The 25843-nt window shown below is 37.4% G+C and overlaps 2 protein-coding genes across 3 annotated transcripts in view; one reads left to right on the top strand and one right to left on the bottom strand.

Annotated features, from left to right (window-relative positions):
• LOC116248760 (nuclear-pore anchor) overlaps positions 1-21697 on the top strand; it is a 39134-nt gene extending 17437 nt beyond the window's left edge. For both annotated transcript variants that reach the window (XM_031621735.2, XM_031621729.2), the window contains exons 21-49: positions 2143-2245; positions 2336-2470; positions 2581-2679; positions 2768-2809; positions 2961-3014; positions 5203-5382; positions 5478-5525; positions 6432-6479; positions 7506-7589; positions 7664-7738; positions 7848-8032; positions 8138-8240; positions 9151-9267; positions 10988-11080; positions 13731-13886; positions 13959-14012; positions 14419-14532; positions 14682-14759; positions 14914-15063; positions 15145-15216; positions 15499-15654; positions 15802-15855; positions 15997-16084; positions 16170-16279; positions 16351-16479; positions 18980-19042; positions 19687-19876; positions 20082-21319; positions 21403-21697. In XM_031621735.2, coding sequence (XP_031477595.1) covers positions 2143-2245; positions 2336-2470; positions 2581-2679; positions 2768-2809; positions 2961-3014; positions 5203-5382; positions 5478-5525; positions 6432-6479; positions 7506-7589; positions 7664-7738; positions 7848-8032; positions 8138-8240; positions 9151-9267; positions 10988-11080; positions 13731-13886; positions 13959-14012; positions 14419-14532; positions 14682-14759; positions 14914-15063; positions 15145-15216; positions 15499-15654; positions 15802-15855; positions 15997-16084; positions 16170-16279; positions 16351-16479; positions 18980-19042; positions 19687-19876; positions 20082-21319; positions 21403-21447 — 4063 coding nt within the window. In that variant the 3' untranslated portion in view covers positions 21448-21697. The remainder of the gene's footprint in view (positions 1-2142; positions 2246-2335; positions 2471-2580; positions 2680-2767; positions 2810-2960; positions 3015-5202; positions 5383-5477; positions 5526-6431; positions 6480-7505; positions 7590-7663; positions 7739-7847; positions 8033-8137; positions 8241-9150; positions 9268-10987; positions 11081-13730; positions 13887-13958; positions 14013-14418; positions 14533-14681; positions 14760-14913; positions 15064-15144; positions 15217-15498; positions 15655-15801; positions 15856-15996; positions 16085-16169; positions 16280-16350; positions 16480-18979; positions 19043-19686; positions 19877-20081; positions 21320-21402) is intronic.
• A 1184-nt stretch (positions 21698-22881) lies between these two features.
• LOC116245640 (probable pectinesterase 8) lies at positions 22882-25146 on the bottom strand. The gene is made up of 5 exons (XM_031617118.2): positions 24710-25146; positions 24315-24486; positions 23926-24132; positions 23294-23553; positions 22882-23189 (listed from the first exon to the last, which is right to left on the bottom strand). Exons 1-5 carry the CDS (start codon positions 25111-25113, stop codon positions 23036-23038), a joined length of 1197 nt encoding a protein of 398 aa, XP_031472978.1. The 5' UTR covers positions 25114-25146; the 3' UTR covers positions 22882-23035.
• Between the last annotated feature and the right edge of the window lie 697 nt (positions 25147-25843).

Genomic DNA, 25843 nt, shown 5'->3' with positions numbered 1-25843 from the left:
TGTCTTTTGCCTTTGTTTGTCAACAGTTTTTTTCCTTTCTTTTTTTCGCTGTTTTAAATGTGTCAGAGGGGATTTTGGTAGCTATTGTCATGGGGGATTCCAGCTGCTTCTAGTTTAGTTTACCATAATTTCTTTATGTCTAGTAGCTACAAAATTATTATGCCGTACAGAAATGGGGCCAGTTAGCCTCTTGTGCACAGTATAATCCCACTTATCTTATGGTATATGTAAACAACTTAATGGAGACGAACAATTGTTTTCAACTTATTAAAAGGAAAATATGTTTCCATTTTGTTGTCCCTTTCTATCCTTGATGAACCGTGATTGGTATTACCCTCTAAAAGTTGTTTTATTTATATTTTCAAGAACAAGAAATCATTGGGTATTTATGCATAAGCTTTTCTAAAATGAAAAACTCTTTCCCTTTTCCATGAGCATCTTTGTGTTGGCTTTCCTGCCCATTTTTTATAAAAATATACAATAAAAATTGGTTGTATTGGTACAGAAGCACCTAAATATCTTTATCAAATTATGAAGGTGTGATGGTTGTTGTTTTCAATTATGACGATAGCAATCTTTGTCATTCTTGGTGATTTCTTGGTCGGGTTCTTTGGGACCTCTTTTAAAATACAATTTTTCTTGGAATAATTTTAAAGTTTGTCTTTTCTTGGATTAACTTGGGAAAAATTTTGGGCTAAGCACTGCGAACTCTTCAAAAGGGTTGCTGCTCCTGAGTCATGCAACAAACAAAATGCTTTCTTTGTGTCATTGATAAATTCATAGCTTATAATTGCAGTTAAAAAAGAATAATTTTGTTGCTAGTTTTTTTTGTGGAACATATTTATTTAATTGCGCCCTGCACCTGTCTGACATTGATCTTGGAAATTCTAAAACTGAAGAGTGTTGGTTTGAATGATCCTTTGGGTTTGTCATTGGTGTGATGGTCTGATGTGCAATTGGTGATTGATTTTGCTTTGAGGATTCTTTTCTCCTTTGTACTAGGGTTGCACACGAGCCGAGTCGAGCTCGAGCTCAGCCGGCTCGAGGTTGGCTCGACTCGACTCATATTTAGTCAGCTCGAGCTCGACTCATATTTAGTCAGCTCGAGCTCGACTCGAGCTCGACACGAGCTTCACAACTTTAACTCAAACTCTACTCGAGAGAGTGCGTTCGAGCTCGAGCTCAACTCGTTGGCTCGTTTAAACTCGTTTAGGTCGAGGAACTCGTCTTCTCCGAAGGATGAAGCCAGCCGGGGACCGAAGCTGGAGAGTGGTCATCAGCTTCAATCGGGTCCTTAGATTCGTCGGAGAAGCAGAGTACGTGTCGAAGCGCTGGGGAGGGCCGCGATGGTTGTAGCCGTTTTAGCTGAATCACCGATTCATCGCATCGTCCACGAAGAAGGCATCCTACCCCGTCTTTCCGTTGTCTTTGCGTTTCCTTTCCTTTTTCTTCATAACCCGGTCTTTCGAGGGAGAAAGGGATAAGGAGAGATAGAGAAGGAAGAGGAGCTTGAGGACCGTTGATTGCAGAAACGTAGAGGACAGGGGACCTCAGTATGTTTTCCCCAAAGTAGTGAAAGGCGTGGGTGAGGAGGAAAGGCATGGTGAAGAAGGAGAAAATGGTGGGTGAGGAGAGAGAAAAAGGGAGGGAAAACGTAGCGGATGATTGATTGACTGAAATGGGTAATGATGAAGGGTGTAATAATGAGCGTAAAAGAAGCTTGGGGTGAAGAGAAGGAAAAAGAGGGAAAATTTAAAAACGTGAAAATGGAAGGAAAACTTAAAAACGCAAACAAAAAGTAAAATCGAGCTTAATCGAGTTTAGTCGAGTCGAGTTCGGCTAACTCGAACTCGGCTCACTCACATAATCGAGTTTATGTTTAAGCTCAAACTCGACTCGTATAAAAAACGAGTCGAGCTCGAGTCGACTTTACTCAAGCGAGTTCGAGTCGAGCTCGAGTTGCTCGACTCGTTGTGCATCCCTACTTTGTACTCCTGTTTTTTTATCACTGTGGGATTCCTGTAATGGGAACTAGTGTAGGGTGGTTACTTATAGGCTATAGCTTTTTGAAAGTTTCATCTATTCTTTCCTTGTAGTAACAAAGGCATGTGATTGCTTATTCTGGTTCATTTTTATTACTAGAAATGAAGTTGCGTCTTTACAACTGGAGCGCGATAAATTAGTAATGGAGGCAAAATTTGAACATGAACGATTTGAGAGATTCCTTAAGGAATTTGAGGATCTGGTAAGTTACCTTTTGCCTTTTTACCATATTCTGGCTCATTATACGGAAGTATTTATGCGTGTCTTACTTTGGCTAATAATGACTTGCCAGAGAAAAGAAGTTACGGCTATGCAGTCCAGAAACGTGGAGTTGTCTCAACTAATCATTGATCACCAAAGAAGGCTTCGTGAAAGTTCTCAATCTGTGCAATCATCAGAGGAGCTATCTCGAAAGATGTCCATGCAGGTGCATTTGCTACTTGATATTGTCTATGCACCTCCTTCATATTGATGATTGCTTATGTCTGTGGTATACCTAAGTTTACAGATCTAAGAATTGTTTCACTTTTTTGGCAGGTCTCAGCTTTGCAGCATGAAAAGGATCTCTTGCTAAATTCTGAGAAGAGGGCCCTCGATGAAGTTCGTGCTTTATCGGAAAGAGCTCATCGACTACAGGTTACAACCCTTCTTTTGGTATTTCTTGTGGAGCCAGTTCTTACTCTTTTTACATGGTTAAATTTGTTCATATACATTTTTTATGCAGGCTAGTCTAGATGCATTCCATAGTATTGAGGAGGTTCGGGAGGTATGTTCTGGCTTGCTACTTGGTGCTTCACTTCTCATTTCTTCATTGAGTGTATCTGCCATACTCTTGTTTCTGGTAGTGTTTTCTTCTAATATTTCTTCTCTGTGACCGTCCCCCTCTCCCTCTCTCCTCTCCTTTGCTTGACCTATAGAATGCCAGAATAGCTGAAAGGAGAAAATTGGAGGGTGATTTGCAAAGAGTGCAGGTAAAGCACTTTGTATTTTATAGAACTCACTGTCAGTATGTTTATATGTATTTTTTTCCATCTCGTATATCTCTTCTGGCTTGTCTTTCTGTCACATGTCCTTTTTTGGTAAGATGTATTCTGTTGTTCTCCAGGTTTGATCTTCACTTTTGAGATTGTATTCGTGAAATTAAGATTTTCCTTGGCAGCAAAGGCTGGGTGATATATCTGGATTTTGTATAGTTACTAATATGCTATCGCCTATAGTTTTGAAACATCATACTGTTATCACTTATCAGAGCCTATAGCTATTGAAATTGTCAAAACACGATAGTATTTCCAAATTTCCTCAGTGTGGATTGGTAAACTGATAACAATTGAGGTGTTGATTTGGCATAGAGGGATTGCTGACAAATGTATGCCAGATACACATGCATTTGGACTTGCATGAACTTAGTCGATTGTAAAATGATGCAATTAAAGGAGTCATTTCTTATGTTAGTTATGGACTGATATAAGAGAGATCAAAAATGTCTTTCCAAGTGAAGCCTGTATATGGACTCTGACTGAGACAACCATCAATATGTTAAAAGGCCAGCCATGGGGAGTATTGGCCCAGTTCAAATTCATTAAAACTGCGTTCAAAATTTAATTTGTGCCAAAATAAGTTTGCTGAGACTAGGTTTGATGCTAAAACCATAGTCACTAATATTATTAGCAAATTTTTGGCATGGTTTTCATTTGGGTGTTCTTTTCTAGGTGAATCTGCTTAGGAAATATTGGAAATTGTGAACTTAAAAACTATGAAAAAACAGAAGAAAAAAGTTTTGAGTAATAGGTATTCCAGTACCTTTCCTACAACAATACGAAGAAACAAGTAGAGTAATCTTTTGGAGACAAAAGAAAGCAAGAACAAAATATTAAAAAAAATGACTTGTGAAAAATGAGAAATATCGGTAATTCGGTATTAATTTCAACACCACAATACTTACGTTCTTGTTAATATTTTGAAAATGCCAGGATATTTTGCCCCTATTGTTGCCTGGTTTCAAGATGGCAATAAATCAGGTTATGTAATTAATTAATTGTTTAATTGCTTTGTTGGTTTACATTTGTAAATATATCGGTATTAATTTCAACACCACAATATTTACATTCTTGTTAATATTTTGAAAATGCTAGGATATTTTGCCCCTATTGTTGTCTGGTTTCAAGATGGCAATAAATCAGGTTATATAATTAATTAATTGTTTAATTGCTTTGTTGGTTTACATTTGTAAATTTTTTTATATTATGGTCATTTTAGTCTAATTAGAATTTTGATTTAAATAAAATAAAGTTTGAAAAGCTCGTTCATAAAAGATGGCCCCGGGTCATCTTTTCCTGAAAGATGGCAGATCCCTCTCTTCCTTTTTAAAGAATAGGAGGTGCAGAGAGAGAGAGAGAGAGAGAACAGACGGCTGTTGCCTTCTTAATTGGACAGGGAGCTGGAGAGAGAGAGAGAGAGAACATACGGCTGTTGCCTTCTTAATTGGACAGGGAGCTGGAGAGAGAGAGAGTCGACTTAAAAAAGAGAGGGGGAAAAGATGAGAAGGAAAGGAAGAGGGTGGAAAAAGGAAGGAAAAGAGGGAAAAAAGCGACATACCTGCTGGACACTATCATAGTTCAAAAAATATAGTGTCTCAGAACTGTTAACATTAACAAGTGTCAGTGTTAAATTCGGTTGGACACTGACACTTCGTATTTTCTCAAGTGTCCATGCAACATTGGAGCCAGGTATCAGAAGTAAATGTGTTGTTGTTTTTGTTTTTTTGTTTTTTTTGTTTTTTTTAAATTTCTAAGCATTAAATAACGATTTTTAAAAATAGTTTGTGAACTTATCATTTTTAAAATAAAATATCAGATTTTTTAGGCTTTTATAAAGAAGTCCTTGTGCAACTTGCCAATGAGAAGTCCCTATTTTTTTCTTCAACAGGAAATTTTTCTGAATTCTTTGTACTCACACAGAATGGATGCAGGCCATAAAACACCATGGTATTTTCCTTGGATTGTGTGAGCTCTCAGAATTTAAGGAAAACATCACACACACACACACAGACATACATACATGCATATATATATATATATATATATATATATATTGTGTTACTGCATTTTTCTTGAACAAAAATTTGTTGCTGAATTGAATATTCACCTTGATTATCTACAGAAGGAGTGGGCTGAAGCTAAGCAGGAGCTTCAGGATGAAAGGAAGCTTGTACAAAATCTTACACGTGATAGGGAACAGACAGTAAGAACTGCCATGCAGCAAGTAGAGGATATGAGGAAAGAGTTGGCAGAAGCATTGAGGAATGTTGCAAGTGCAGAGGCTAGAGCTTCTATTTCTGAGGTAATTTTGTTTCATCATCAAAATGTTATTGTTTAATCCCCTTCCTGTGTTCCACTTTTAGTTGAACCAATGTTTTGTGGGACTTTTCTTTGCAGACGCGCTGCATAGACTTGGAAGCAAGGCTTAAAAGATTTGAAAATCTGGTAGGAAATTCTCATTGTTCCTGAGTTTTTACCATGGCCCACTAATTTTTGCTTCTTCATTATGCTGTAGATTTCTTCATCTTTCCATCCTGATTTTGCACATTGATACGCCTATAGTGTTCTTAGTTTTCAGGACCATAGTTTGAAGACTATACATGTGTATATGCATATGTATCTATGTATTATATATTTATATGTGTTTATGCTTGTCCATCAGAACATATATGCATCCCCATGAACACAGGGCATTCCTCCCCAAGGAGTAGATTCATTAGAGCATTTCCTTGTGATATATACATGGCTTTAGGCTGAGGAGATCAACTTTTAATTTGGTGCGAGTCTAGGTGATCCATCCATGTAGTTCTTGTCAGAGGCCAAAAAAAAAAAAAAACCAGAAAAACTTGCATGAAATCGGATTCATTGCTTACCAATTACTCAGTACTGTTAAGGCCTCATACTAATGTATAGTGTGATAAATATTTACTTAGATGCTGTCCACCTTTTATGATGGTTGTTCGTCCTAATCCATGTCTGTTCTCTTATATCTTGCCAAAGCGCCCTCTTCGACTAGAACCAGATTTAGTTGGCTGTCTTGGTGTTCAATGTGTTTCATGTTATGCTGTTCAAATATGCATTAAATGTAGGTTGGTACACATTATATGAGAGCAATGGCCATTTAGTCTTCTTTATGATTCCTTCATTTCCAGATTTGTTTGTGTTCTACTTTAATGACAGATAAATGCAATGTCACACAGAAAACTAAGTTACAGAACAAGGAATTTGAAGTTTGAATTGAGTAAAATATTGAAAAGTGATTTCGTATTATATTCTTAAATGGGGAAATTGTTGTTATTTCCCTGCAATAAAGCATGTATTTATCTTAGAAAATGCTTTTCTCTGGTGCAGGCGAATGCAAATGCTGGTCCAGGACATCCAGTACCTGCAGTTGATGATGTTTGTATTCATAACCTATGCCTTTTATTTTAGTAGATATGTCAATGTCTTAAAGTTTGCGTTTTCATTGTCTGGGAAGTTATTGAGGCAGTATTGATTTTTCTTTTTTCAGTTAGTGAAGTTATTATATACTCGTGGAAAAAGTTTGGTTGTCCTTATGATGTGTAAACAGTGTTTTCTTTTTCAGCCTTGAGTATTAGTAGCTCTTATATGTTCTGTATTTCATTTTTTTTTTGTGTTAACCTGATTGTGTATTTGTGCTATTTCTTCAAGTGTATATATTTGGTCCTCCTGTAGCTACTTTGCTTATTCATATTTGAATTTCATTTTTTAAATTCAGTCCAGTCAAAGTTCTTCGTTGGGAAAAGTAATTGAGTGATCTCTTCCTCCATCTCCATGCAATACCCAGTATCAAACTTTATGATATTTGGATGAATCACAAAAATGCATTTTTCATCCGTCTATTAGTAGCCAGTATCCGCATGGAGGTTCCTTCTTCAATCTCTTTAATGTAGATATAGGCATTCTCCTGCTATATTCTTTCCAAAGCTTATGAACAAGTAACATGCTCACCAGTGATGCACATTTATAACTTGTTATAGCAGGCCAAGTTCTGGCATTTGCTAGCATTTGGTGCATTGCAAAAGGGTTCTTCCAATTATTTCTGTTTTGATGGCTGCTCCTATTCTTGTCTTCTCTATTATATCCTGTTTGATGTTCGGATGAAGGAAAAAGATGAAACCTTTGGTCTTCATATGTATGCCTTAAGGATGTCTTTGGAAGGAGGAGATGGATTTTGAAAAATGCAGTGTGGCACAAATTTGGAGAAGTCGTGCAAAAGCAATAGAATATGGTAGAGGGTGTCATGGGTGTTCGCCACATTTAAGTGGGGAGAGTGTAAATGAGATCGCAGCCCTTTGTGTCTTGCAGAAAAGGGATTGAGGGATGGTGTTTCTCATGTAGCAGACTTTCCAAATGCATGCAACATATTTTGAGTATCTATTTTTGAAAAGATATATCTTGCAGGATTTTCTTGATATAGACAAAATGAAGGAAGAGATGAGATCTTTAAGAGAAGAAGCTCAATCCTCTAAAGAGCACATGCTACAGGTATGAACATCGCCTAATGGGCTTTTTATTGTTCTTATTTTCCAAATTCTGATTGATCTTTTAAATGTGTACAGTTCAAGGAAATTGCCCAAGTTAATGAAGAGGCACTAAAACAAATTGAAGTTGCTCATAATTCTTTCAAGGCAGAGGTGATATTCTGTCTTATGTGCATTGCTTTATGCTGAAGCATTTCATGTGCTTTTTCTACATGTTAGGGGACCTTAGTGAAGTGTCTAACTGATTGTTGATGTTCTGTAGGCTGAGAAGATAAAGACATCCTTGGAATCTGAAATTGTTTCCCTGAGGGAGCGCATTTCTGAACTAGAAAGCAATTTGGCTGCAAGGGGATTAGAGTTCTCTTCTACCATTTCTGAGAAAGATGCAGCACTTTCATCAGCTTTGACTGAAATTTCCTCATTGAAAGAAAAAAACTCTGCATTAAAGTATATTGCTGTAACTTTGTTGTAAAAGTTCCCTTGATATTCTGAAGTTGTTTGGTTTACTTTTAGTGAACTCCACTCTAATTTTATTTATGATGTGATATTTAGCTCTCAGAAGGAAGAATTAGAAATTTGGATTGCTTCTTTGAAGGATGACCTGGAGAGGGAGCATCAAAGATGGCGGTCAGCTCAAGACAACTATGAAAGACAAGTAAGATGTGCTTTCTGTGGAGGTTCTTTTTGTGCTTTTGTTATTATTGGTTCAAGTTATGCATCACACCATATGTTTCTGTTTTGTATTGTTTTCTTGTTATTGCTGTTCATCATTGCTTAAAATCCATTTCTTGATTCACTTTTCTTTTCATGCTGTCCTTTGTTGATGATAATGGCACTGATTCCTCTTCAGTTTTAGTTTGTTTTACAATATCACTTTCCTTCATCATTTGAACAGTCAATTTTAGTGACAGAATAAAACACAGACATTTGCTGATGAATACATGCATATACATGATTTTCTTTTTTTTCCCTGTAGGATGAATGGCTTGAGTTCTTAGTTGCATAAAAATGTTTCTTAAATCACTGCATCTCTTCTTTGTTTACACTGCCTTTTTTGCACGTAATATATTTTTCTGTGTAGCTCGAACCATCTCTTTCTTGAGTTGGAATGCGTTCATACCTGAATATTTTAGGTGAAGATTAAGTCTCTTGTCACCGTTTTGTTTGTTTCTGGCACTTATTATGTTCTCTTCCTATTTTGTACTTGTATATGTCCTAGTTCATTTTAGGTACTTATTTGCATCGTCAGTAAATACAATTATACAAGTATTTTTCAGACTCAGTATTTATAGAATTATTTTTATTCTTTCATTTATTTGCCAAATTGAATGTTATAAGTTTATATTACTTGATTACCTGTAAATTCTATAAGGAAAATGTTTATTATGTGCATCTGAATACTTTCTACTTAAAAGCTAATTAAGTAGGTCAGATAATTAGATTGTGAAATTACTGCTGTTACTTTGACTCTTTTTGACCAGAAATTCGTGCCCTTTTCTCCCACAATTTCTAACTACTTTGTGCAAACTGACAAAGAAGATCTGAGATATGGTTTTGTTCTGCAGGTTTTGCTTCAGTCAGAGGCTATTCAGGAATTGAGAAAAACATCTGATGCGCTTACTGCTCTCCAAGTTGAAGCAGCAGAGCTACGTAAACAGGCAGATTCACTCAGAACTGAAAATGTAACTTTCTCACAAAAAATTGATGTGCAAAACTGTATTGGATGAATATTATTCATTTTTGAGACGACTGTAAACTGTTATCCTGGATTTCTTGCATCTATTCTCTCATGTTTGGTGGATGCTGGCTGCTGTATGGTACTGTGCTTATTTCATTGCCGTGACAGTTACCCAAGGATGTGGATGGGACTAGGCATGTAGCATCCGCCAAGGGTGGAACCAGGGAAGTTTAGAGAAGTCTAAGTTGTGAAAACTGAAAACTAGCAGTAGGACGCAAGGTAGTCAAGGCACCAAAAAAAAAAAAAAAAAAGACTAACCAGGATCATTCTGTCCTTGTTGGTCTAAGTCAGTTGATTAAAATAAAAACAACAAAATTGTGAAGGACAAAATTTAAAGTGCCAAAAGTAGTAAAAGACATGAAAATATCATTATGTATCAATATCAGTATATATATATATATGTGTGTGTGTGTGTGTGTGTGTGTGTGAAAGAGAGAGAGAGAGAGAGAGAGACTGGTAGGCACCAGACCCTTAGGTGTTAGGCAACATCCAAAATAATCTTGTCCATTGATTTCTCCACATTTATGGTTGAGAGAAAGAGGATAAAAAGATGTGAATTAATATAAATCACTAAAATGCGTTATCTTCCTTTTCTCCTTCTTTGTGCTGTGTTCCTCCTCTGCATCCAAAATATCATTGTTTGAGTTCATTGTTTAAAAAGTTGTCTGTTTTCTAGTCATCCCTGCTAATGAAAGTCATTTTTTGTTCTGATTTTTGTTGCCCTATCGAAGTGGTAAACTGGTGATATCTCCTGGATAGTGAATAGTTTTTGTTTCTTTGGTTTTTGTCCTAGTAGTTTTTGTGTGGCATGCATGAGATTTATCTTGAACTGCTAAGTTTATGTTTTAATTCTTAATTGATCCTTGTGGTTGGATGATGAAATTACTTCTTGCCCTATTAACATTGTGGCCGCTTGTGATTGGTTTGGAAGAAATCAATGGCCAATAAGCTATTTTCCATGTCATTACACCAGTAGTGTTTTAGTTTCTCGTGTAAAAGTTACCTTGAACTAAAAGCCTTGTTTCTAGAGGAAATCAAAGCTAATGGTTGTTTTCTGACTGCTGATTTGGTTGAGTTCTTGCATGAAGGTACCGGGTGTTCATAACTTGATACAGTTGAGCTTGGTTAGTGCATCCAAGAAATTTTGTCATGTTTATTGCAAAGTTATTTTTCAGAAAAGCAAATTGATTGTGTTCTGTTTGTTTGACTCCCAGCATACTTTCCAATTGGAAGGTTGATTTAAGTGTTCAAGATTTCAAGTAATGCCTCAAGTTGGTCTTACTTTATCTATTCCTTTTATAGAAGATTGTTTCCAATCTTCTGTGACATTACAATTCACTAAGGATTTGTATATGAAACAGCTTTATCTTCTCTCTTTCCCCTTTCTTTAGTTTCGTGCTTTTATTGTTATTACTTTGCTATGTTTGAATTGTGTTTTGATAGCTGAAATCAGATTGCGGTATAACAATGCAGTTCCTCTTCGTGCTAGCTCATTCACTGTACAACAAATTTGTGCTAATGGATGTTTATCACCTGTATCATGGTGTTGTTTCGTTGGTTCAGTTTTGCTGTTTCATGATCTTGTGATTTCTGTCAAAAGTAGTGATTAAGGTTTGTAGTTTTTCTTTTTTCTCAAGTGTCTCCTAATTGATGGATTCATGTAGGAAATTTTGAAAAGAACATGGGAAACAGAAAAAGTAGAACTCCAAAAATTAAAGGATGAAGCAGAGCTGAAGTATATTGAGATCAATGAACAGGTCAGATTTCTTATACTTCAGTCTGACATAGTGTTTCTATTTTGGGTTGCCTTTTCAGTTTCTTTCAGTTGTAAAAAATAAATGGTCATTTTCATGTGTATATTTTTAATTGCATCTGAAATTTGGAGTTTTTTTGAAGAGATTAAGGTTATGCTCATAATTTTCATTTTCATCTGTATATTTTTATTTGCATCAGAATTTGAAGAGATTCAGTCTATCCTGATATGACACTAGTTGGAGAACTCCTTTTTATTAACTATATTTTGTGTACATTGGCTATTTCTAGTGTTGAAGCAAGTGTTGGCTTTCATATCATTTGAGGAAATGTTTCGTTAGAATGGCCTTATTATGACAAGAATATCTCTCGCAACAGGTTCATTTCCAGCAGCTGCTGGTTATAGCAAGACACGCTGTTGCCTGTCATCTTTCTGTTGCCAGTGTTCACAATATATGTCATGTAGAATTTTCATAGATATCTGCAATTGCAGTTTTTACTTCCCATGACTGTGTATTTGTTCCCTCTCACCAAATCTGAATTTATAGTGCATATGTTAGATGAAGAATCTCAAAAACTTGATAATATATGCTTGAATATGAGGTGATCGAGACTTTTCAACACATTCAATGTCTTGGGCTGAACCAAATTGTTCTGAGAATCTGAATGAAGGAACAAAAAATGAGTTTAGATATCAAAGGTTGAAAGGTTATCTAGAAATGGACCAATAAACAATGGTAAATTTTCTCCTCAAGTGATGACTAGAAAGAGAAAAACAAAAGGACGACATTCAAAACATAGAAAACCAAAAAGCCAAGAAGAGAAGTCAGAAAAAGATTTCGGAATTGAGGGAATTGCAAAAAATAGTATAATAGATCTTATAAATGCTAACAAAAATGGAAAGGAAGGCCACAATGGTGACGGAAGCAAGGGAATAAACAAGGGAAGAAGAAGGAATAAGTCCATTATCAATTGAAAAGTTCGACGGCAGGGTATGTATTTAGTGGACAAGTTAAATGTAATAAATGTACAAAATTTCAATTGGTCAACTGTTTATCCATCAGAAAGAAGTGAGTCATCTGTAATTGGCACATGTAATGCTTTTCTTGATAACAACTCATGTAAAGACTGTATAAATATCCAATAGATCAACTCTTTAGTATTTAATCGTCAAGAAACACTTCTAAAGTCTAGACCATAGTTACACTTCTGGTACCTTTGTTCCTTGTGAGTGTGTTGGGGAGGGGTGTGTGTCATAGCCACAAATATTTTGGAAAGTATTGCAATATTAACAAGAAAAGTGATAAAAAAAAAATTGAGAAACATGTTCTTTTGAAAAAACATGAAAAATATATTTGTCGTGTTGTTGTCAAGTTTTTATTGCGTTTTTTTCCATTTTCTTATTTCTTTCTTTTTTAAGGTTAATCACATCATGAATCACCTTAAAAAATTAGATTATTTATTATCATTCTTATCATCACCAAATCATTGCTCTTATCATTTTATCTAGTTTCTTATGTCTTCTTAACATAGTCACAAAAAATGTGTGTGTGTGTGTGTGTGTGTGTGTTTTTTTTTAAAAGAACACATTAAATACTGAAAAATAAATCAATGGAAAAAAAGGCAAAAAATGCCGTTTTTGTTTTAAAATGCCAATACGAAAAAAATTTTATTGTTTTTACCTTTTCTTTTCATTTTAGGATTTTTATTCACGTTTTTTAATGCCAGATTGTTTGTTTCAATTTTTATTTGTTACTTGTCTACTTATTTTTTTATGTTGTCTTATTAGTTTCTCATTTGTTTTGTTTTTTCCTAATTTTTAAGATTTTTAAAGTTTTAAATCGTATTTTTTCTGTTTTTTAATCTCCCAATACTATTATCTGAGAAAAATCTTCCCGTTTAAAACCCGAAACTGATATTTATTAGTTTTTCATTTGTTTTATTTCACCTAATTTTTAGGAATTTTTTTTCAAAGGGAAAATTTTCCTAGATAAACATTTCCCCGAAACATACCTGAGGCAAACCTTGCCATTAAAAACCTGAGAACAATATTTGTGGCTATGGTATGTGTATTTGTGTGAGAGAGCGAGAGAAAGAGAGGGAGAGGGCCCTCCGTCTACAGTCTCCTCTATCTCTTTGCCACACGAGTTGCACAAATGAGAATTGAAGTGAGAGAGAGTAGTGATGCATATGACATAAATGCAAACTTATTATCTGGAGATAGGGTTTGCTGCAGGAAAAAAAACATAAATGGGAACCCAAGTGTTTTGAGCTGTCATTATGTATGAGATAAAATTATTTTATTTTGAACTCTTCGTTGGGTCTTCTTTTTCCTTTTTTAGGAGTTTTTTGAGATTTCACTGGTTATTACTTTTTTCCTGCTTTACAGTCTGAATACAACTAAGATTCTGTGCTTTTTAATTTTCTTAACTCAAAATTTATCTGGATATTGATTTTAATTTTTAACTACTCAGGCTTGGGAGAGTTACCTTGTTGGTTTCACGAAGTTGTCTTTCGTTCTAAGACCATGGCTGTTCTACTGCATTGTTTTCCTTAGGAAGTGGTTCACCTTGACTTTTCTATCCTTAACATGCACCTACCTTACATATTTGAATTTTTTGTATTCCAATACATTGCATCTTCGTGAGCCTGCAGAACAACATATTGCTTAATCGTCTGGGAGCAGTAAATGTCCAAATTGCAGAGGAGCGCACTCTGTCATGTCTATCTGCTGAAGGTTCTGTTTCTGAAACAAAGGGAGAAGGCGATTTACAGACCGTGATTAATTATCTACGCCGATCAAAAGAGATAGTAAAAATCACACTTATTTCTTTTAAGTTTTAACATACCAAATACATGGGTTACAATTGTTTGGCTTTGCAGGCTGAGACAGAGATCTCCTTACTGAAACAAGAGCGGTTGCGGTTGCAAACTCAGGTATCAGTTTTGCTGTTTTGTTTTTCTAGAACTTATTCCAAGTTTCTACATGAGATCTTTTCACCCATATTCATGTAATATTTTTCAATAATCATATCTCTGCTTCTGCTCTGTGTATCCCATTCTGTATGGCTGTATCCTTTTCATTTACTGCAACTTTTTGTCATATTGTACTGCACATCCTCCTGTTTAGTGTTTCCTCTTGCTTAGTGTTCTACATGTCTTAGTTTTTTCATATGATAGTCTATCGATCTGCACAGATAAAACCTTGTAAGATAGTAGTTTTCTTTCTACATCGTGTTTTTCTTTCCTCTCTTCTCATACTTGATGTCTTTATACTGTGTGATTGTTTTATGTCTTTAAAGTAGTTTAATTAGTTCTAATTGTTTGTTTAAACTATTTTTAGCTTGAAAGTGCACTAAAGGCTTCCGAGACAGCTCAGAGCATGCTGCAAGCTGAACGTGCAAATACAAGAAGTCGGGTATATAGTGATGAAGAATTTCAATCTCTTCAGCTTCAGGTATATTGCTGGGGATAATCCCACAGATGTTCTTGACTGAAACATAACATTTGATGCATGGACTGAATTGTCCAACTCATGGTTTTGTTAGCTGTCATTTTTCTGTTTCTGCATATTTGTTGTTCACCTTTACCACTTGCCTTTTCCAGGTAAGGGAGATAAATTTGCTGCGTGACAGTAATGTGCAACTCAGGGCAGAGAACCAACACAACTTTGAGGAGTGTCAGGTCAGGCTACTTTTGCCATTCTGCATTTATTGCTTGGTTGCTTATGTTTATGAAAACAATTTGACCATATGAAATTGGATATTGATTGATAAGACTCATCAATGTTGAGCTTGACATTTCTGCTGAATTAAATGGTCTATGTTACAAATTGTAGAAAGCTAATGAAGTGGCACAAAAAGCTAAATCGGAGAGTGATCACTTAGCTACACTCTTAAGGGAGAAGGAAGTGGAGCTAGAAGCTGTCAAAAAGCAAGTTGACATGCAAAAGGAAGAGATAGGACTCTGGGAAAAGAGGAACTCAGAGGTGAGCCTTACATTGCAAATTGTTGCCTTTCAATAGATAAGGGAAAGAAAACTGAGAATTGTTTCTAATTGTTCCTTCCAGATTGTGAGCAGCTACAAGAATCTTGATATGGAAGATTATGAACAAATGAAGGAAAATTTCAAAGACATGCAGGTTTTTTGGAATTTCTATAATTTAGAAATATTGAGCAAATGACATAATTACACTTGTTATACACAGTTGTTTGTGTGATCCTTCTTTATGACCACCTGTGTCGCAACAGGTAGAATTGACTCCAAAACATCATGGTCTCATCGACAGAGACATACCCTGATTGTTCTTTTCTTTTCTTTCAATATGGGATTGTGGGACGTAATATATATGAAAGCCTGATCCTGAAGGTCGTTGTCTTTACCTTTTCACTCATTTTTTCATATTTCAAATGCTGAAATGCAGGAGAAACTTAAAACTATGGAGGTTGAGTTACAGGAATCACAGAGCCTTCTTGTCAAAAAGAAAGAGAATGTTTCCGACCTAGAGCAGGAAATAGCTAACAAGGAACTTAAATTAAATGAGATGCAGAAGCAGCTTCAGGATGTTACTGCGAATGTGGTACAATATTCAGTCCCAGGATGCTATTGATACCATATGCGGACCTGAATCTTGTGTTCTATCCTTTTCTGCTATTCCAGATTTAGCTAATTTCACTTCAAGCTATTACTTGAGGCATAATTTTTTGTTGTGGTTTTCCTGATTCAGGAAATTCTCAAGTCAAAGGAACAAAAGCAGAAGCACACTATTCTGCACTGGAAGGTTCTCTCTCTCTCTCTCTCTCTCTCTATCTCTCCTGCTCATGTATATAGGTTCTTCTACTAGTGTTGAGCACATATATGTTTCTTCATTCTCAAGTTTGCTTTCTATTGGTTCACTGGTAATATTTATGCATACATATAGAGAAGAACTGAGGAATTGAGTAGAGAGAAGGATGAGTTATTCAAAGAGAAACAGGCTATTTCTAAGCAGCTTGAGGAGTCTAGAGCAGGTATTCCTTTAATCGCTGTTTTTTATGGCTCATGGAGAGGCAGTTTATTGATTGTATCTATGTTATCTTATTTGAGCATCCATAGTTGGTAAGAGGTCCCTCGGGGAAGCAGCAAAGCAGCATGAAGTAGCAGCTCGCCAAGAACTAGCAGCTCATCATGACCAAGCCCTAAAAGAAAAGGATACCAGGATCCAGGTTGAAAAAGATGCAATCTTTGTTACCTTCTTTCCATTTTCTTCTTCTTTATTTACTAATCTTCATTTCAGAGTCTTGAAAAAATACTCGAGAGAGCAAGAGAAGATTTGCAGAAGGAGAGGGATGAGCTTCGGAGAGAAAAAGCTGTGCGTGTAAAGGATCGGAAAACTTTTATGGAGCTTGCTCAGAAATCTGTTCAGGTTCTCTACAAGCTTGAGACAACTATTACATTTCTTTATCATTTAACACTGTTTTCTGGTTTGTTACTTTGTATACATAGTTGAGAAGGAAGTATTTGGTGGTTCTCTTGCTTCGATTTTGAAGCTGTTGGACAGAACGCTAGTTGCCAATGGTTTTGACATGAGAAAGATTGTGCTGACTGTGATATGGGCAGCTGAGAGTTTCAATTTCCAAAATAGTTTATACAGCTATTACTTAAAAAACCATTGCTTTCAATATGTGAAATTTCTTCTGCAAATTTTGTTGGCTTATTTCTTCTGCAAATTTTGTTGGCTTAATTTATGTAATAATGCAAGACATACGGTATACTTTGTAATTCTAGAAGATGGGTGATATTACACACTGATATATAACTGAGGATTAGAAAATATTATTTGGTTTTTCCCTTTAATTTTCTTTGTGGTTTCTTGTACTAATCATGTGGACATTCAACTTCATGTTTTTTTTTCTTTTAACAAACCCTTTGTTTTGTTATTCTGTTATTCTTGTCGAATTGCATTGACTTTTTGTTTGCATTTGTGGTTGCCTCTGATGGGAACTCACTGTGTTAGCTGGTATCTTCGCATAATCACAAATGTTTTATGAGTATTTACATGACAAGTTCTTCTTGACTTGTGCATTTACTTCCAATCAGTCTCACATTTTTTTTTTCTGAAAAAATTGCAAAAAAGTACTAAAAAGCGTGTTTTTGTGAAAAAATGGGAAAAAAGCATGTTTGTGTGACAAAAAGGCCAAAACAAAAAAATGTGAAAAACATTTTTTTGGGCATTTTTTCGTTTTTTCGGTTTTTCACGTTCTTAAACATTTTTTAGTTGCCAGATTTTTTATTTTCATATTTTTCACATTTTATTCTTAGGTTTTTATTTTTTTTAAATTTGTTGAGTTTTCTAGAGAAAAAAACTCTGCCATATTATACCTGAGAAAAACCTTCGCCGTTTAAAACTTGAAACTAATATTTGTGACAATGTTTCCAACCTCACTGATTGTACATGCGAGCCATCTGTTCTTTCGGCATCAGGATTTTGTTATTCAGTTGATAGGTTGGACCCATTTTTTCCATTTTCATGCACAAATTTTTCTTATTTTTTGTCTAGTGATCTCAAAGAAGTCTTATTTTGTCCATGTCTCCACGTGTCTTATAGCTACTAATTATGACCTTTATTATCCATCTACACATTGTCTTGCTAGTGATGCATTCATTAGTTTCGTTATATTTGTTTTGGTCCACAACATACATCCAACACATGTTTTTCATTCATAATGTTGAAAAACCTCTTTGATTTGTTATTCATTCTCGATTTTGATTCTTAACATTTTTTATTTTTTATTTCTTGGCAATCAAGTCTCATTGCCTTCTGCATATACTGTAGGCTATTGATAAAGTCTTTGTAGATGTCTATCCATCATCAGTGGACAATAAATGTATCATATAGGATTTTACTTTGGGTTTATAGGAATTTATGTGCTTGAAGCTATTATCTGTTTAAACTGGATGGTTTAATTCAGTTTCTCTTAGGGTTTCTTGGAGTTGGAAGTTACAGCAAATCTATAAGTAAGTCATGCTGTTAGGATGAAAATGAATGGATGCAGGTAATTTTTTAGTTTCATCTTTAAATTGTTGGTTGAGGAGGGAGCCTGTCTATTGTGTTTGTGTTACCATCTAGAGAATCGCGGCAGACTCATATACATCAAAACCTTTGTTGTCAACAAAATCCTGACTCTCGGCAGAGTCATGTACCTCAGAAAACTTTGTTGTCAAAATCCTTACTAGTGGGTTGAGTTGGTTATTAACCAACCTGTGTTTGAAACCGATGATTGGTTGGTAAGAGTCCAGACTAGTCAATTAGTCAGCTTGGTCGTTGGTTAGCTGACTAACCCTGACCTATGAATATATATGTGCATTCTGTGTATAGATATAAATGTTCTGCAATATTAATATGTGTATTTGTTTCTTTATGGTCAATTGACTTGGAACGGGTCAGGATGACTAGTCCTGGTAAGTCTATTTATGGTCTTGAACGACCTCTGTCTAACTTTTGATTTTGGCAACTTAGGTCATGGCTTAAAAAAATAAACTCTATTTTAGTGTTACACATATGTGCATTGAAGAGTAAGACATCAGATACTACAAGTTGGAAGTGTCTAGTCAATGATACTAAAAATTTGGTTATGCAATTCTCTTTTAGTGGCTTCATAAAATGACTGTTGATTCAAATTATTGAACGTTTGTTTTTCCTAGAATACTAAACAAAATGATTGTAATTTTTTGAAAAGTACTGATGTTGGAGGCCAGCACAACTGGCGTTTTGGATTCTATATAGGAGAGCTTGTCATTCTCTTTCGTTTCACATGATATGGTCTTCAAATTCGTTGTCATCCTATTTTCTTTACAGGATATGTGGATGATACTGCCATGTTTTGTTCTAATTTATATATTTTTTTTCCTTGCAATAACTGCAGGCCAAGAAAGAGCTGGAAGAGAAGCTTGATAAACATAAGCATCAAAGGGAAAGCCTTATTGAGGTAAAGCTAGTTGCCACCCTAACTTTCTCATAATGTTTACAGTGAACTGATTTCATTAGGTAAGGCAGGGAATGTTTTACTAATATGCTATAGCCTATAGGATGATTATATTTTCTTTGTGTCTAAAGATGTCTCTTAGTGCATCTAGCTTTTGTAAACATTGATTTGTTTTTTTTCCTGTGAAAAAATTTTATTTGGTTAACTAGGCACTTGTGACAGCATATTAGAAGCATGGTCGTTCTTACTCTCCAGGCCATTACAAGATCAACAAACTTAAGGAGTTTCTCGTTTTACTCATTATAAGGTCATTTTTCTGCCATTTAGTTCATGTACGGGCTTTTGTTTCCATATTTCGAAACTGTCCCGGACACAGGTGAGCACCATGGATAATGCCTACCAAGTTGACAAGCTGGTGTTAATGATCCCAGAGTCTTGAGTGATATTTGGGGTATTTAGTATCAAGATTGAGGGGAGGAAAAAACTCATCCTGTAGTATGTGTAGCACAAATGCATAGGTACTAGGTCTTCTACGCTCATGTGCTCCTTACTCTAAAGCAATTGCACGGATATTCTGGTTGGTGATTTTAGTATCATGTTCTGGGTTTATACAATATGCTCGTCTTTCTAACTTGGAATTACAACAGAGTGGAGTTCCAACAACAGTGCTACCCTCTGATGTGGAGTTGGATGAGAAGATGACCAACTACTTGCAGTGTGTGGATCAGGTTGAGGAGGCAGCAAATTTACTTTCCAGTGATGTGCTTGCTTCTCAGTCTGTTTCATCTTCCATTTCTGTACACGCAGAATCAGTGCCTGGCAATGAGCGAAAAACTGGTTTGTTCATCTCAACGCTGAAACTATGTCTCTTATTGGAATTTTTGGCCCTTAGTGTTCCTGTGTTACTGAATTTCTTGTGGTATTGAAATAACGGGTCTTTTATTAATGAAAATAAACATGAGAAGAAGGAATTCTTCAGCATCTACCAAACTTTTTCTTCTTTCTCCTGTTACTCAATCTGGCATCCAAATCTTCCTTGCAGGACGGCTTGTTGGTGCTGTATCCTCGACTACCCATCCAGTATATCCTCCTGCTTCAGTTCACCCTCCTCAGATAAAAGATGCTGATGAAAAGACTGACAAATCTAATGTTCCAAAGCCTGTAGCAGAAACACGGAAACCTGGGAGAAAGCTAATCCGTCCTCAATTAGGAGAGGATCAGGCTGCACATCCATCTACTAGAGAAGTCCATCGCGAACGTTCGGAACCTGCCTCTGAGATCTTGCCTTCTTTGGAGCAATCTGAACATGTTGCTGAAACAGAGGTGGCTGAGATGGAGACTGAAAGCAACCTAGAAGAAGGTAGATCAGTGGCTATTAACCCCGAACTTTCCAATGAAGGGATGGAAATGTCAGGTCGGAAGCGTGTTTTAGATTCCAGTTCATCTGATTTGCAAGAAGGGTTTGTACATCAGGATGCCAAAAAACCTAAACATTCTGATTCCTCCCATGAAGATATAGATGGTGGTGCTAATAAATTGTCCGATAATCCCGATCTGCCACTCTCTGGTCCAGATGCAATTGCACCTGAATCAAATGAGCCAGAGATTTTTTATGCTTCCAAAGCTGGAGATATGGAGATTGAGAATGAGCCAGCCATGGCTTCTGTTGAAGCAGTAGTCGTCAGTGACTTGGAGACCGCAAATGTTGAACCAGGTGATGCAGTGGAGGCTTTGGATGGACCTGTAGATGCAGATGATTCATTTGAAGGGGGTAATGTTGTAGCTAAAGATACTCCTGTAGCAATTGATGAAGAAAGGGAAGAAGGGGAATTTGTTTCCGATTCAGCACAGGATATCGATGAGACAGCTAACCCCGAACAATCTCAGACACCATCTGAATCTTGTGCCGCTGGTTCTGATGCCGAAGATGAACCTGAAGGTACCGTTAATATGAAAAATACAGAAGTTACATCATCTGTGCTGACTGATGATCCAAAAGAGGTGGCCACTTCAACTCCTACGGAGCACAGCACCAATGATACTCCGGCATTGCTACAGGACCCAGTTGCAAGCGGGGCATCCGATACAAGTGATCCTAATGTGAAAAAGCAAGCTAGTCCGGGTGAGGTGTCAGAATCAAAGGACAGGGAGACGTCGACAGGTAGGACTGTTATAAATATTCCAGAGAGAGCTAGGATGAGGGCGATTGCTAGGAGTTCAGGAATTGCTTCCAGTCCGTCTGGTAGGGGTCGTGGGAGAACTTCAAGAGGCAGCCTAAAGGTTTGGTCTTTCACCTCTCTCTCTGTCTCTATTTTCTTTTTTATTTATTTTCTGAATACAAGCTTTTGTTATTTCTCCTGTAGAAGGATACTGGTGCCGGACGTGGTGGTCGTGGAGCCCGTCGCTAGTCAGTGTGGTTTCACCTGTGAAAATATGAGTTCCAGGTCGTCGTATCCAGATTACTGAGGCAACACCTGTTTATCACCTGAAATACCATCGAGGAATTATTGCCTTTGGTCCTTGGATTTTTGTATGCCTAAGCAGTAATGGCCTTTGAATTGTCGTTGCTGGTTGTGGTCATGTGCAGGACTGCAGGAAGTTTCTGTATTCCAAGGACTCTGAAATTTTGGTTGGTCAGAGTAATTTTTGTGTTATTAATGGTGGCAGGGCATGCGTTACGAAGGTCTCACCACAAAAATTTGCATAATTCAGACGTCCGATAAAATTGGAACGAAACAAGAATTTTGCACAATTCATAATCTGTGGATTATGACTCCTGCTGTAATAACCGATGCCCGGACACACTTTGAGCATGACTTGCAAGCATTCTGTGGTGGATTCGTGGAATTACGTGTTAAATAGGCCATTTATGGAGACGCTGACTCGCTTTACGGCCGGCAGTACGCCTTCTAGTTTCTTTAGCAAGGAGGATGATAGGTTTCCAATTACTGACGGCCTTCCTGCTAATCGTAGTCCACTTCCACTAACCTAAGTCTCACCACTATGGTAGTTCGAAAAGGAACTGAAAATTTTGTAACCGGTGATTCGGGTGAGGGAGGGGGTTATCCCATTGCTTGATGCGAGGCCCGAAGGTCCCTTTATTTCTCCTGCCTTTTAGGGTCTTGAGCGGCTTTGGTGTCAGAAGACACGTGAGCGTGAGCATGGTGTTCACGGGAATTAATGCCCTTTGAGGCTGTAATCAATGGTTCAACAATAACAACTTTGGTTCAACAATAACCTGTTTGCTATTTCATGTTTTATATCTTCATGAAAGGCCTTGCGTTTTAGGGTCTCTTAAAAGAAGAATCTGCTTAAATTTGAGCAAGAATAAAAAATCCGTTGATGAACTACAGTTACCGCATACTGACTTCATACCTGCATTGCTTGAATGTATTTGCGCCTCCCTCCTCTCCTCTCTCTCCTGTTAGGAGTTTGATATTATCGTTGAGATAATATTTCTGCTCTCTCTCGTTGGACGATAAGGCTTAGCTGAACTCTGCCATGTTATAGGATTACTGCAGTCTCTATTTTTGAGATAATGCTTATGTTCTCTCTCTCTCTCTCTCTCTCGTCGGACGATAAGGTTTAGCCGAACCCTGCCACGTTATAGGATCACTGCAGTGTGCATCTTATCAATTAGATGGCTCCAATTTCATCGTCTCGTAGAATTATTTACATTTCCAATCTTGAATTTGTAAATGGATCTTGGCTACATTAATGTGTCTTGTCAAAATAAATAAAATTATCTTCTGGGTAATATCATGCTCCTTCTGATGCCAGCGTACTTAGATCGCACAAGCATTGATTATCACTTTAATAAATTTCACTTGCACAAGAAAAAGATGATTAGGCAGGCCCTCGAGATAATCTTTGTGTCATTCATGAAGAAAGTACAAAATTAGTAAAATAGACATCCAATAGGCAAGGCAGCTCCGCACCTAATCTTCACAGATTATGAAGAAGCAGAGTAAGAAAGCTAACTCGTTATGGATCAGACTAGTGGTAAGGGAGTAACCACTGATCACCATCAATGTAAGAAATACTAATGAAAGTCGAAGCCTCTGTCTCATTGAGCTTCTGTAAGTAAGGAACCCTCAAGCTTGTATCTGCTCCCCGTCCCGTGCACTGGTATTCCGCGTAAAAAGTAGTCCTGCATGAAAACCGGCAACAACTCCATTAACTAATCAAGAACTCGGGTACACGTCGTCAAGCTACTAGACCCAGGAAAAAAGAAAACGAAAATACTGTCTTTACTGGTCTCTTGTAGCATCATTCAAATCGCTCCAGCCGTCTGGGGAAATGATTTGAGGCATGAAAGTGTAGGCGAAGATGACCCTAGAGAAAGGCATCCATGCGCGGCCAAGCCATATCCTGCCTGTACCTCCAATGGTGCAATTAACAAAGACAAATCCTGTGTTATCATCCATGGTCTTCCGGCCTTGTGCAGTTATGGCCCCCGTTATGAACTTCGATCCATCTGCGACCGCGTTTGCTATTGAACTCAGCTTGCATCCCTAGTAACCACAACGCAGGTGATTAGTAACACAATATATTTTCTTTGTGTCTTGATGAGTAACACGACAAGATTTGATAAAAACGAATCGACTTGTAACATGTTACAACAGCAGACGAACCACTGGGAGCCAGAGTTACTTGTGTCTCTGACACTCGGTTCTTGTATCCATATTCTTGAGGCGAGCGTCCAAACACGATCAGTACTACTGATCTTCACCCATACTTATGATCTGGGGGAAGTAAAAAAAGATTTCCCAATGCCGTAAGTCCATTCAAAGGACCCTTGTATCGATGTCCTGTTTCTGTGAATTTATGGGCCAGGCCTTATCTGACGCAGTGTTAGGAAGCAAAATTATTTTCAAATATGATACCTCATATAAAGACCTGCCATTGCCGAAGATAAAATCGATGGATCCCTGGATGAAGCAATCTCTGAAGTAATGCCTGCCCTTATCATCGTGCAGAGTGTCCTGTGACCCGAAGAATCCACAACCCCAGAAGGCAGCCATGTCCCCTGATATTCTTATTGCCACCGCCTGAGCTCCCACATCTCCAGGATTTGCTCTAGGAGCAACATTCTGTTGAATAGAAAAACCAACTTCGTGGTGGTGAGTGTTAGAGGGAGAAAGAGGCTAGCTGAAGCCAAGAATGTGCATGAAATGAATGGGTTGGATGTTCAATAAAGAGATAGCAAAAGCATTTTAATGTTCAACTAGCCACCAATTGAACACCTTTCTTCCTTTTTGCAGGCCTTGCTTACCATGAAGCTTATGTTCTTGGCAATGAAGTTTGGAGCAAAAATAGTCAGGGAGGCGCTGAAGAATGTTCCTCCGGTGGAATTGGCGGTGTCGTTCCAAACGATGGCGGTCGAGTACATTCCCTGTCCTTGCAGTGTGATATTCGGCTTTGTGCTTGGGATGGTCACCTTCTCGCTATCATGTCAGCAGGCAGATGCATGAAATGAATGGATGTTCATGGAATAACCAATCATCTAGTAAGGTTGAGGCATTTCACAGGGAAAAACTTAGGGAGAAACACACTAGGGCCGGTTGCGTACTTAAGATCTTAAATTCTAGTCGAAGACAAAGCAATATTATGTGGTTGCGTATACTAAGTTCAATAGTAATTTCAATCTGGTAGGATGTACTAACTTACAAGTAGATGCCGGCATTGATCCATATTATAGTTCTAGTCTGGTCAGATGATACAACTGCATCAATGGCTGCTTGCACCTTCGTGAAGTTGCAACAGCCATTCCTGTCGACACACAAAACGGCAGACTGGTTATCAGCCGGTGCTGGCGGGAAGTCAGGCGGAAAGTCATTGCATATGGGTTCAGGAATTGGTTTCAAACGATGGTGGTGATGGTGTTTGTGGTGATGGTGGTGGTGAAGCTTCTCACTTTGCCTAATCCATGAAAGCCTTGACGCCAAGTAGTATCTGGAGCTAGCGTGAGTTTCATGACTCGGGTGTGGTAGTTTATGAGGTACAAAAAGTGTGGATATTACGGCAACAACGACTGCTGAGACCAATGTTAATGACGTGCACCTGATGTTCATTTTTCTTGCAAAAATGGCTTTGGCAATAGAAAAATAAAGGGGAATTTCGAGCATGTAATGCTATGATTGGTACATGTTCTTGTTATATAGGAGGAAAGAAAGTCCTGTCCAGATCATGGGATTCGCTTCAAGCACAAGTTGCATCCCTTAGAAATCACTCAACCAGATCACTGTACAGGATTGCTTGAGCAGACTGTTTTCCAGTACTTCATGGAACTGCCACTTACACCATTGGGCGGCTTATAGCTTGGTGGAGTTAATCATGCAGTGGACAGGATCATTGAGACCAAGGGTTGAACCATGGATCTTATCATGTCTATGTTGCCTTTGATTTAGGAGCCAGACTTGGAAACCAGGGCGGAGCAATTGCTATGGGTGTGCAAATGGGTTGGATACTTATCAGCTGAGCGTATAAGCATAACCAGATCCAGAATGAAGTCAAATGACCTTTTCAGACCGCAGTGAGCTCCAACAAGACCCAGCCTGTCTGAGCTGGCTTATTCTAGGACCGGAATATATGGAGATCCTGGGCCTGAATATATGGAGATCCATGAATGAAGCAGATATACGAGGGGCGTATCTCAAACTTGAGAGCTTGGGGCACGTTATGAGACACTTTTCTGGTTTAACTCCTGCTTCATGTACCATAAGGGCAGTGGGTCTTACGTGCAAATTGAAGTACATGAAGTTCTCACTGCCTAGCCGCGTAGTATGGATGCTGTTCTGAATC

Source organism: Nymphaea colorata, chromosome 1 (genome assembly GCF_008831285.2).
Source record: "Nymphaea colorata isolate Beijing-Zhang1983 chromosome 1, ASM883128v2, whole genome shotgun sequence".
NCBI classification, from domain to species: Eukaryota; Viridiplantae; Streptophyta; class Magnoliopsida; order Nymphaeales; family Nymphaeaceae; genus Nymphaea; species Nymphaea colorata.
The sequence above is the reverse complement of the archived record's forward strand: the minus strand, read 5'-3'. Positions and strand labels throughout refer to the sequence as shown.

What these genes read in the sequence shown, in the direction of transcription:
- LOC116245640 (XM_031617118.2), bottom strand. Translation starts at nt 25,113, where the DNA reads ATGAACATCAGGTGCACGTCATTAACATTGGTCTCAGCAGTCGTTGTT. An exon ending in CCAAGAACATAAGCTTCATG is followed by an intron (nt 24,133 to 24,314) that starts GTAAGCAAGGCC and finishes TCTATTCAACAG; the next exon opens with AATGTTGCTCCTAGAGCAAA. An exon ending in ATGGCAGGTCTTTATATGAG is followed by an intron (nt 23,554 to 23,925) that starts GTATCATATTTG and finishes TGTGGTTACTAG; the next exon opens with GGATGCAAGCTGAGTTCAAT.